The following is a 13,116-nucleotide window of genomic DNA, read 5'->3' as shown; positions in this document are numbered from 1 at the left end:
ATCAGACCAATTGGAAGGGACTAAATATGCTCTTCTTTTCTGAAGCGTCTGAGAAAGAGGGAGACAGAAAACATTCCAGGTGAGTCCTTCAAGGGGACTTTCAAGTGAGGGGAGTTCCTTTGAAAGCAGAGGTGCAATTTATTGTTTCCTGCACCAAGTTTAATGAAAGAAATCTGAGAAGCAATAACCAGCAACAATAACAAAAAAGTACTGTTTATTGTTACCCATTGACTGGACAGCTTGTTAAACTGAATGTTCCAGTGAAATTATTATAATTATTATTATTATTACTATTACTACTACTGTTATTATTATTATTACAAAAAAAGAAACAGAGGACAGAGACAGTATTTTTTTGAGGCAAATCAGTTTTCTCACCCCCAAAAAATAAAAATGGAACATTTCTTGCTTAGAACTCTACCGGTCAGACTAAGCCCTGCATTTGGGCCAGGAAAGCCACTTATTCAAACTCTGCAGCTTTTTGCTGTGTTTTAGGTGATGCATCTGAATTTTCTCGTTTTCTGGTTGCCTAATAGAACATAATTATTTTCTACACTTACATTGTGTGAAACACATTTCAGTCTGCCAGCCTCAAGGAGCTGCAACCTCACCATAACACTTTTATAGCTTGAGAGAATTTTTTACACCTGAAAACTGGGATTAAGATTGTAAATTCTTATAAAAGAACGTTGATACTCAGTTGCATGTGGCTTTGTGATTGATGACCGTATCCTGCTCAGCTAATCTCAGTTTGCCAGGAAAGCCTTTATGACTATGAGAATTTTAGGTCCTTTGATTTCTGTGATAGATTCCTTAAAGCTGCACAGGCTTTGCTGGATAATTGCTTCATCTCTAGAGCGTCACTTTCGGCCCAGGGAAATGTGGCATCTTCTTTAAAACAGTTACTGTACTTTTTGATCTGTTTGTAATCTACAGAATTAAACAAAGCAAAAGCAGAAACAGGAACAAATGAAACCTAACCCCTTGCTTGGCTCCCCAGGGCAGTTTCAGAGTGGGCTGGCTGATACCCTGTTTGCTGAAGAAATCAAGGACAGAAGGAGAAAGCTGTAATGAGACTTGGTGAGTCTTGATTTGAATTTTTAGCATGTTTTTCCTTTCAGGTTAGGAACTATGTGTGGAAGATCTGTGGTTTTAAAATTGAAGTGAAGCCACAGAGCCTCCTGCCAGCAGAGTTAGTTTCTCTGGTTGTGCTTAAAATGGTTCCTCTGTTGCATGCACAAATCAGCTTCCTCTGTGAAAGCAGCAGAAAGCTCAACTCAAAAGTGACTTGTATTGGTTTTGATGGAAGAATTGTTGGCCACGATTCTTACAGTTCTATTTCGTAGTTTTCCCCAAAGTTTTGCTGACTTTCCCCTGCTCAGAAACTGCAGAACCTCACCTGTGCAGTTGTCACATGGAGAGATTTTTGGCTGCTCAGAGCAGGAGGTTTTCCTGCACCTCATCACATGCAACTCCAGCAGTGTTTGATTCAGCAGTGAATTTTGATAACGTTGCACAAGAATGTAAGTAGCACATCACAGTATAGTCCTCACTGGAAAAAAATTAGTAGGGTAGTAGCAAGTTCTGCTATTGCTCAGCAGGAGAGAGAAATCCCTGCCTTCCATAGTCTTTGAGCTCTTGATTTAAAGAACTGGAATTGCTTCCAGAGACCTTTTCAGTATCATCACTATGGATAAACTTAGACCCTAACCAGTCCAGGTACAGTTACAAACATGTGAAATTAGAGCAGAAATAAGGGAGGATTGGAGCAGAGCTGCCCACCACATTTTGCTGCCTGGAATATATTCTGCACCCTTACAATTTTTGCAGGGTTCTGGTTTTCAGTTTGGTAAGAACACTTTATGTGTTATGGCACTTTGAGCCCTGTGTTTTCTCTATTTTCTTTACATTTCTTCTTTTCACTTTATCTCCTCACTTCCTCTATTCTGTTCTTTGACGCTGCTCTATCCTTTGATAATTTTTCCACTGTTCTTTTGTACTTATTTTCCATTTGTTGTGTTTTTCTTTATTCTCTTACCAAATATTTTTTCCTTTCTTATTCTCTCACTCCACTACTGTCATTATGCTTTCCCTATCTCTCATAGGTCGCTTATGCTTATTTTTCTAGTGTTTCTGATTTTATTTCTGTTATTTTCTCTCAGGAAATAAAAACATGGCCATGCCATATGTACATAGCTGCTTTTTTCTAGTCACCCTCAAAGAAAAACTGAACCTTGCAAAAATCATGAGGGAGCAGAAGGCATTCCAGGCAACAAAACCTGTGGGTGACTCTGCTCGAATTCCCCCTTATTGCTCCTGTAATTTGATGTGTTTGCACTTGTAGCTGGACTGATGACCTTTGCAGTCACCCTTGCACACGGGCATCCTTATTACACTCATCCTTTCTTCAAGGGTTCTTCTCTCTGATCCTCACACATCCAGGACCTGATTCCAGTGAGACTTCACTTGTGCACATCTGCCCAGTGCAAAGGTAAAGCCTTGGGAGTGACTGGGAGTAGATCTCTACCTGTGCCTTGTACAAGAACCAGCACACCACGCAAGGGGTTCAGGCTCAGGATCCCTGAGCAGGGTGACAGCAGCACTGAAGGATGTTTCTAGAAGTGATGGTGACTCCTGGTCCTGCAGGACCACGACAATAGCAAGGGCAGGAGCTGAGTGACTTTGCTCCTGTGGGTTTGGCTGTAGGGAGGCTCATGGTTGCATCCTAGAGGTAAATGCTCTCTGTGAGATCCACCAGGGCTGGGCTTGTATGTTGGCCTAAAGCCTGAAATCCAACATTGAAGAAATACAAGGTACTGCAGCTTCTTTGTGTCAGCAAAAGCTCCTTTTGGAAACACATTGCTTAAAGTATCGTTCATCTGTAAAATAATCTAATGTATTAATCTAAAGTGAGCCCTGTTGACTACCTTTTTAGCAAAAGAAGCTACTAATAAAATAGATGATTTAATGAAAAACCTTTGAAACCTTGGGAAAACCCAGAACTCCTTCTGCCTGGAACTGTTATTCTTGAAACTCTGTTTTCTTCAGTTCTTTCGTTCTTTTTTCTCTCCCACCTGCTTTCTACCATCAAGTGCCCTGAGACACCAGGGCTGCTGCCCTGTGCTGGGAGAGGCACAGCGCCAGCCAGGCTGGCACTGAGCACGTCCCCTTGTGCCCGAGGGAAACATGCCCTGGAAGCGTGTGGAGCTGGAAGTGAGGCACTGGAGACGGGCTGCTTTTTTTGCCTGAGCCGGGCATTTGCGCTGCCTCCACCTCTGCCCTCTGCTCTTCCTGGGGAAGGGGCAACGGTGCCTCTTGATTTGCTTGCCTGCTGCGACAGGGCTCTGCTGTCACCTGCCTGCAGAGTCATTTGCAAACAGGCTCCATCGCTGGGGAGCAGAAATGTGTTTTTTTCAAACCCGAAGCAGATTTATAGTCTGGTTTCCTGTCAGGTCTTTGCATTTTCCTTCTCCGCCCCTCCCAGTCTCTGACACACTTTTTCTTACTTTCTGTGCAGCTCTTTGCTTGTTCTTCCCCCAGTGCCCCAGCCTCCTTCATTCCTGATTCTTCCAAAACTTTTGCACTTTGGGAGCCAGGGGGTGTTTTACTCCTTGTGTTTCCTTTACTTTTCAACAGCTGCAGAGCACAAATAACCTCTCCAAGACTCCTGGAGAGACGCTGACAATTGCATGGAAGCGACATAGAGAGTGCAGCCTGCAGAGCTGCAGCGAGACAGCCGGTCACTCATGAGCACCCAAGGTAAGGAAAGCAGCTGTCAGAGCAGCTCCACCTCCCTGCTGGCTACCATAGCACTTGGCTCTGATCACTTGAAGTTCCACTTTGACCGTTTTTGCATTGATACTCAAGAGTTTCTTTGAAAATGGTTCCGTTCGTGCTTTCCTTGCCCTCAACAGGTCTGGTGCTTTGCATGTGCCGATCTTTGGAGCCCAGGGCTCAGGGAGGCAAACAGGTTGTAGCTGGAGGTGCAAAGGTGCACTGGGAAAGAGAGTTGATATGGAGGTCTGGAGAGGGGAGATGAAGGACTGATCATCAGCACTTGTCTCCAGGGAATTTCTGGTTCTGCCCATAGTGTGTTGTGCTCTAGCCCTTTCTTTAAATCTCTTCACTGAGACTTATGCTTTCTGTTAACTAGTAAAATCTTTCTTATTTGGTTTTCTTCCTCTTTTCATTCGTTCTTCTCACTTCCTTTATTCTATTCTCAACTCTATCTCTAATTATCTTTTACACCATCTTTTTATGCCTTTTTTTCATCAAGAGTATTTTCTGTGTGACAAATGTTTCCCTTGTTTGTTCCTTTCCTTTCCCTCTGCCTTCTTTCATGCCTGCGCAATAGAGTGTACATCCTCCCTCAAGTTCTTAATCTCTCCCTCCTTCCCCTCTGTCAGTTCCTTCTTGTTCTTGTGTTCTCCTTTCCTGTTGCTCCTCCAGCTTCACACACACGCTCCTACTTCCTGCTCCATCCCCTCTCTCATGGGTTTGCTGCCCTGGCAAGTTCCTTTTGCCCACACAGAGGTGTTGCCTCTCCATTGGGCTGTCCTTACACACATGTCTCTTTCCTGTCATTCCCTTCCATGGACATGTGCAGGATTTGCATATTTACGGTTTTGGGGGATGCATCCCAAAATAAGAGACTTTCACACTTGCATAGCTTCCTTCCAGTGCTCAGACTCATAGTTAGTCATTCACAACAAATAACCACTGTCATCCTGTCTCTCTGTTTCTTTTTGTCTCACAAACAGCATTTTCTAACACCTGTAACCTCCTTTGTCTTCCTCTCCACTCTCAAATACAGCCTGCCCTGACTTTGTGTATTCTATCCCTTCTCTTTCTGCCATCCCACTCCTTCCTACCTCCTTACCACAGCTCTCCACCAGGTTTCTCTATCTGTTTTTATCTTTATATTGCATTGAAACTGGGAGGAACTGCTGATGCAGATGGGCTTGCACTGCTGCCTTACGATCCCTGCTGCCAGCCTGCGGGGGAACCAGAGGAAGTATTGCAGTCTCTCAGCTCCTCTTTCCTCTGCAGAATATGCAGCCTGAGTAGAGGAAGAGCTTAGTGATGGGACTGAAGGTGGATGAAAAAATGGGAGAGCACAATGCAGAATGACTTTGGAAAACCATAAAAATAGTGCTATTTGATCATAAATCTTTTTACCAAGCTTAATAAACTTCTGGAATTCCTTCCCCACAGCAGAATTTCTGATCTGACTCTGGCATAGTTTTTGTCCTGTTGATTCCTATGGGATTCCAAGTCTCAGAGGTAGAAGTTCTCAACTCTAATGCTGTAGTGGGAGTAACTTTGCTCCTAGGATCTGGAAACAGCTCATGTCTTTTATACCAGACATATTGGTGAGTCACCAAGATCAGGCATGGCTAAAAACTGCATTCAAGGACAATATCTGGTATTATTCCTTGCTTAAATTTGTATGCTTTGAATCAGATATGACAAATAAGTGCATTTCTTTGATGAAGCTTTTTAGCCTCACCTTTTTAAGAAGGACTATTGAGACTGAAGATTTATTTCTATGGATGTTCTGTTGTGGTCTTTTGGGAACTGAATATGGATCACTTACTAAACTCAACTGAATTAGTAAGAGAATTATTATGTGGGAGAATTCTCTTAGTGATCTGTCCTGCTCTCTCAAATTGTCTGTCTCCTTATGAATGAAAGGAGCTTCAATTTTATGTTTGCAGTTATAAGATATCCTTTCTGATTCAGAAAGGCCTTTGAGCTGTGAGCATTCTCTTCTCAATACAGAAACAGGTACATTAAAATATTTTTGCCTTTTGGAACTTGCAAAAAGACTACAAGCCTAGAACAATAAAATAAGAGATGCTCATTTTATACATCCAGGTCTAATATGGCTCTTTCTTACTCTGTTGTAACTCACCTTGTGACGGGAACAGCATCTGTATTCCTTTGAGTCATTCTACCAAACTTGTGGATTTTGTGCCTTGTTTTGTCAGTATATTTTGCCCCCTATGTGCTGGTTTGGGCAAATTTGGAAATATTTTTGGCAAATTTGGAACCCTATTACTGGTTCTTTTGGTAAAGACTTGATGTCTCCCAGAAATAAATTGGCTGAGACAATGTCTCTTTTCTCTCTCTCTCCCCCTCCTTTTTCTTTTGCATTACATAGTTTGCTTGTGTTGAGTTAAAAATGGACATCGTCAAAGGTGTGTTGTGACATTTGCAAGGGGATCTGGAGACAGAAATTTTATTTTTGTGTGTATGTCCAGCTTCTTGAATCATGTGTCTGGCAGAGGAGAAATTTCAGCAGGAAAGAGCCTGGAAACTTTCTATTCTACTCAACAAATTGCTCTATCAAGAGAGCCAACTCCAGAACAGAAATTCAGAATCATGTGTTTGACTCTCTGCTCTTATGCAAATAGTTACTTCCAATTAGACTTAACTCTGAATTAAGAGAACAATAAGCTTTTAATGTGGGTGACAAGAGAGAACCATCTGACTGCATGGATTTGTTCCAATTAAAGGTAATTTGGACCTTCTCTAGAAGGATGCATCCCAGATATGCTGAAGATACCAGAATGCCATATACCAAATGACCTTGGTTTCTATGCAGTTGCTTGGTGAAAAGTTTTCACCAGATATATGGAAGATTGCTCACAGAGGATGAAATTTATAGAGATCCTTAGCTACCCACTTGTTAGCAGATGGCTCAACTCTCTCTTTGATATTGAAATACATCTTTCATGAAATACAAATCTTTCACTTAGATATGGTCATTAAGTTGTGTAACTGATGGTGGAGTTTGACCTATGGCAGCTTTCTTTGGCAGTAGCCTCCATAGCAATCTAAACTTAAAAAGAAATATGGAACTAGGCCTTGTGATTTTCAAATTGAAGGGTAAAACCATAAACCCCACCAAGTCTGGTCAAGTTCTGCCACTGATATAAGAGAAAAATTCTTTGTCTCTTGTCTGTTTTGCCACTGCTGTCTGTAGGATTTGCATTTGCAGAACCCTGTCTGCTTTGCTGTGAATCCAGCATCTGCAGTGAATCTGCAATTCCTTTTTCAGAACAAATGATGTGGTTTTATAGGTCTACATGTAATAAGATTCTCCATCTCCACCCTTCCCCCAAATTTTCTCTTAGGAGCTGCCTTCACCCTCTAGTCTGGGTCACTTATTTAATGGCAAAGAACATTTTCAGGAAGGTAACCTTTCTGCTTGTGATTTGTTCAAGGACTCTGGAATTATAATGGTTGCTGTCAAATGTATATAATTGGTGTCTGTGGCACGCATCCAGTGAGTGATAAAAGCTTCGTTGTCTCTGCTGCTTTAGTCTGTATTCTCTCCCTATATCACCCTCTCACTTCTGCTCCTCCCAGGCAAGAGGAGAATGCAGTGCCAGGCTGTTTAAAGTGCAGTTTGACAAAGCAGCAGCTCTGCCAGATTCCCTGTCACGGTGTCCCAGCTCTGGGCAGTGGATTCCCTTGGCTGAGGTTTGCACACTGACTTAAGCACGAAGGTCTCCTCTGAACTTTGATTTCAAACACCTCCCTTCATAACCTTCTGCCAAATATTTGGGCTCTAGGAAGGGTGATAGTTTATGAGTACCATGAATTCACAACCTTAGTGATCTACATGTAACATTTTACCAGCAGGTAAGAACTTTGTGCTTTCATATATGTAAGGCGAACATGCAGGGTGGGTTTTCACAGCTCACAAAAGTACATTATTAATAGCACCCAAAATTGGCAATGTGTTATACACTGTCTGCCCCCAGTGCTGAACATGTAGTGAGGAGAATATTCCTGTTACGTTAGTCCTGCAAAACCTATTTTATCTTCAGGGCTGGATGGGGCATTACTTTCTAATGCTGTCTGCTTCAGTGAATCTGTTTAGCAGCTCAAGATGAAAGAGAAATTTGTCAAATCTCACTGGAAATCTATCAGAAATGTCAAATGAAATGCTGTAGCATTCTGGTTTTGTCAAAAGGATAAATGTATATACAGCTGTGTGTGTGATATTATTTGTAGTAATTGTTGCCTCAGTGAATTTGTCTGTGAAGTAACTTCGTGTAGTATTAAGGGATGTGTTTGTTCTGGTCCCTGAGGCCAGCTTGGCCTTACACAAAGGTACTTGTTATTTGCTCAAGCCAGCCCTGGTTTTTGGAGTTCAGGGGAGGAATCAACTTCAGTGTAGCCAAGGAAAGGATTCCCACTGGCCCTCTGAGCACTGCACAAATTCTCCTTAGGTTGTAATTGAGATGCTGAGGACCAAATGTAGCATAAGGTTTCTGTTTAAAATGGGATAAGGACTTTTTTTCCATCTGCACGCAGAAAAAGCTGTATGGTAGCAGTACATATATGGTTATCATTAGCAGTTGAAGGATTGTTTCCACTTCATTTTTATAGCTCAAAATGTATATAAACATCTCCAGTCTGTCTGTGCCCATACTTGAAATCAGTGTATGATTTCAAGTGAGTGTACTTAATAGGTTGTTACACACATTTAATATATTTGAGCACAAAAATAAGTTCCTCCAAGATTTGAAACGCTAATAAAGACACCTTTCAAATATTTCCCTCTGGGGATTCTGAATCCTGATGAAACTGGGAAAACACCCAAAGGGTATTTCAATTCTTTTTACACCAAGTACATTTCCAACTACAGTGAAAATGGTGATTGAAACTTTTCTCTTTGATCATGAACTGAAAAATTATCACATTTATAAGATCATTTGAAGGCTTTTGGCTTTTAACAACTCAATTCAAATACCAGTGACGTACACTACTTGCTGACCAAACTCTGTTGCATGGAGTCTGTGTTTAAAAGAACTTTTCCTCCCTGGTTGCAGTTTTGTGTGGATCCTCTCCAAAGTCTACTGGTGCATCCCAGTCTTTTACAAGAACAAGTCATAGTGTCTATCCAGCATCTGCTTCCTGCATCTCATTGCTTGGCTTTTTCTGAATCACAGAATTATTTAGGTTGGAAAAGACCTTTAAGGTCACTGAGTCCAACTGTTAACCCAGCACTGCCAAGTCCAGCACTAAATCATGTCTCTGAGCACCATGTGAAGTAGTTTACATTCCATATGGTTTTTGTAGTTTATAATGAGGTAGTTAGTGAGATCATCAAACTCTTTTCACTAATGATTTGCAGTGACTGAAAATAGAAAATTCCATAAATTTTTCCCACTTTCTTTACTGTTGCTGAGCCTGAGGAAAAAAAACAAGCTTAAGGTACGATACTTCCCTGCTACTACTCTGCTGGTCTTCCTTCACAGTTCCTGCCAAAGGAAGTCAGAATAAGTCTCAAAATTTAAGAATCTTTTGTGTGTGATTCGTCCTTCCAGTAACATATCCCTGTATTTCCAGTTACATATTTTTCAGAAAGACCCAAGACTAACATGTTTTATTTTAGAAGGTTTAATTTCCTTCTGTCTTTTATTCTCTCTTTTTTGCAATATATGCCATGAAAGATACCAGGGTAGTACGAAACAAAAATTGTTTAAACTTCTGTGTCAGGATTGAAAAAAATGTGGTTTTTTCTTGCTTGAGTTGTTCAAAAGAAGTGAAGGAGTTTTACATTTCCCGAAAGGCTGGAAACGCTGAATCTGTTGGGTTTTTTTAATCTGCAGGTCTGTGGAATGAAGGAAAAGTGATACTTGAATATTTTCATAAGGATTGTTACACTACAGAATGGTGTTTTTGTGACTCATCCATATCCACACTGAGAGCAGCATCCAGGCAGTTTTGCTGAATTAAACGCTACTGACAGCAGCACCTTCACTGAATCACTGCCCAGCAAGGCTGCACACCTGGGAGTGTGGGGCTGGCTTCATGTTGGCCTTAGAAGCCAGGTGAGAATACAATATCAGGAAGAATATTCCACCTGCAAGGAACAACTGGAAAACACTCGGTCTGAGACAGTAATGATCAGAATTTGAATGCCCCTTTGAAAGCTGTGGATTCAGTGACAAGCTCCTGATACACTGTAGTATGTGCTGCAATGCAGAAAAATGTAAACTCATTGCAACATGATAATAGTGCAGAAATCCAAAGCTACTTGAGCAGGATAGTATTAGAAATCTTGAATGAATTCAGAAATACTGGCTATTGAATAACCAATGCCATCAGCACAGATTGAGTAGAGTCTCTGCACAAAGGGACCAAACAGTAAAAATTATTTGCACATTCAAATATTGCGAGGAAAAAACATGAGAAAAGGCAGAGTTTGGTTTGTTACTGCTCCTTTGGTCCTCACAGGACATCTCAAGTCCTCTCTCCCTTCAGCCTGACCAGTTTGTCTGACTCTCCTCACTTGTTTAATATCTCCTTTCCTTCTCCTCTCTGATTCTGATTCCCAGCCCATGCATGCGGGTCCTGTCAAATGAGAGAAGGCATCTGGCAAACTCCTCTCTCTACAGCAGACTTTAGAGCTGAAGGCATCACTCACCTCCAGTTTGTGACTGAGGGAGATGAAGCAATGCACCAAGTACAGCAAATGAAAAAAACCTGCCTGAAAGCAGAGACAGGCCATTGTGTTTTAGCAAGCTCTAAACTCTCTAAACAAGGTCAAATTTTCATCTGGGATATTCTTCCAGTTCTTTTCTCTTGTGGAGAACGTTTCACACAGACAGTTGGCTGTAGTAATCCAGGCTGTTCTGGTTGCTGTGCTGGGTTTCAGATCAGAGCATCAGCTTCTGAGGGCTGGGCAATGCCACATCCTGGCATTTTGTACTATGTTGTCTGTGGCTAAAAGTGGTTCCTGCCCACCTCTCCTCTCCCCTCACGTGGAGGCAGTGAACTCTGTAACCTCAGACCAGAAATTTGTTCTACTGTGAATTTGGCCTTACACAAGCCCAAGAGAAACTGTACAGTTATATGCTGCCCAAACCAACAATCCTTAATTCCTCCGAGAAAAAGCAGTGAGTGGGGTGAGTGCCTTCTGATGGTTGAATGTGGATTCTGAGCCACCAGCTGGACCATTCTGTCCTGAAAAGGAACAGCAACATTTTTGGCTAAGTGCTAAAGGTTTGCATATAGGAATCCAAAAGGAGCATATGGCCATTGCTTTAAACTTGCCTTATTCTTTAAAAATATGCTTTACCAGAATTATCCATTTCAGACCCTCTAACTGTGGAGTGAGAAAGTTTAATTCCCTTTTTTTTCCCTTGCTAGAATAAGTGGTATCATAAATACTAGAAAGAAACAAAGTTATTTCAGGAATTTGAACTGGGATAAGTCTGATTCACAGAGACTTCCATCACGACTCCACTGAAGATACCAGGAGCTGCACATCAGTTGTTTGAAGAGAGCTGTTCGTCCTTGCTCAGTTCACCTCAACTCCACCATTCACCTCAGGACCAGCATTCCTGATAAAATGTGCAGTGTTACCCCAGTCCATCGTGGTGATAACATGTCTGGGTGTGGCTCTTTGCTGTTGCAGGTAACGGATTGTGCAACAGTGATGTGAAATTATCCTGATGTATATAAGTAACCAGGACCACCACTGCTAAACTGCTTTTCACCCCAGAGAATGTTGTCACTGAGAGCACCCAAGGGGCTTGCCCACTCACAGAGTTACTCCTACAGCTCTTCTAGCAATCCAGGAATTATTAATAATTAGTTGCTCACAGGAAAGGTCCTGTAAACACTTCCTCCCACACTGATTGCTGTGAACAATTTCAGTGTGAGTGTGGGGAGAAAGCACAGCTTTGTGGTTACTGCAGTTCCCCTTGCAGAGCTCTCCCACGGCACTTGCCCACATCACACTGAGTCCCCTCTCCTGTGACGTTCTGTGTTCTGTGCTCCCTCACCGAGGCACCGAGTGGGGCACCAGGAGAGCACCTGTCCCTGCCTTCAGCTCAGGTAACTGTGCTGCTGTGCAGGGAAGGGCACCTGTGAAACCCCCTCCTGCAGGCTTGGGTGGGTGAAGCCAGAGCAAGAACTCCCAACCTCTCAAGAACTCAGGCAGAAGGTGGCAGAGGAAGCTCCCAGTAGTCTGAATTCCACCCAGTAATGCCGACCTCAGTGCTCATGTCAGCCTAGGACACAGCTTCTAAAACTGCTGATAATGAAAAGGCTGGACACATTCCTATTTGAAGAGGCTTTTTAAATTCTCCATATGCTTCGTTTAAAAAAATTCCTTTAATCTTTCTGATGTTTGCTGTACCCTGGAGAATAATGAGAGTTCTTTTCTCATTTGATGAGTCTATTGCTTTTACAGGATTTGAAACACTTGCTGACCTGAGTAGCTTATGACAAAACAGGATTTTGAATTCAGATCCAACTTGCTCTGCCTTGCTTCCTTTCCTAATCCAGAGTGAACCTTATCTGTTGTTATTTTGTATTTTGTGTGATGGGGTATCATGCTGGACTAATTAATGGCACAGAGAGGATCAAAGGGCCTTGCTCTCGGAGAAGGAAACTTGTGCATCATTCCTAAAAATTCTGAAACATGAGTGGAGAAAAGCAGGAGTTAAATTGGCTCCTGCATAACAGTTGCTTTGTCTTACGCTTGATGTTCCACCCCTGTGCCTAATTCCTCAGTCTTGTCTTCCATGGTGACTTCGTTAGCAATGAGATGCTAATTAAATTTCATATTTACGATTAGAAAATAAAATCATTGGACCTTTTTTAAATAGATTTTTATGAGTTTTGGCTCAGTTAGCTGAGTCAGCAGCATGGATTCTGCAAGGCTGAACTCACCGGCTTTGAAAAAAAAAGATAAATAGAGCAACTAATGATGAAAGGAGAGTCTAATCTAAAACCTCATACAGTTTCTACACTGTATGAGCTTTTGAGCATAAGAAAAATAAATTTGTTTTCGTTCCTTGTAGAAAGTCATGTAGAAAGAACCCTTCTTTTATTATGTCTCAGAGGGTTCAAAGCTTAAAATTTCATTTAATTCTTCAAAACTCAGTTGTGGCTGGAAACAATATACTGAAAAGAGATTGATGCATCAGCAATGTTTGTCATCACCTGTTAGCTAGCAAAATATTTATTTCAGAGCTTAGAATTAACACAGGTAAGCACTGGCACACAGCATCTGCCCTCTTCCCCATGGAATGTGCACTGCTGGAGAGTTTATACAACACCAGAGAACCAGAACTACTTAAATAC

General features: G+C 41.8%; 1 protein-coding gene across 1 annotated transcript in view; it reads left to right on the top strand.

The window, feature by feature from the left end:
• Positions 1 to 997: 997 nt before the first annotated feature.
• The window catches only part of CARD11 (caspase recruitment domain family member 11), a 46,915-nt gene continuing 34,796 nt past the window's right edge, over positions 998 to 13,116 (top strand). Inside the window, exons 1-2 of the mRNA XM_010392387.4 lie at positions 998 to 1,080; positions 3,637 to 3,759. Coding sequence (XP_010390689.1) covers positions 3,747 to 3,759 — 13 coding nt within the window. The 5' untranslated portion in view covers positions 998 to 1,080; positions 3,637 to 3,746. The remainder of the gene's footprint in view (positions 1,081 to 3,636; positions 3,760 to 13,116) is intronic.

Source organism: Corvus cornix, chromosome 14, assembly GCF_000738735.6.
Source record: "Corvus cornix cornix isolate S_Up_H32 chromosome 14, ASM73873v5, whole genome shotgun sequence".
NCBI lineage: Eukaryota > Metazoa > Chordata > Aves > Passeriformes > Corvidae > Corvus > Corvus cornix.
The sequence above is the reverse complement of the archived record's forward strand: the minus strand, read 5'-3'. Positions and strand labels throughout refer to the sequence as shown.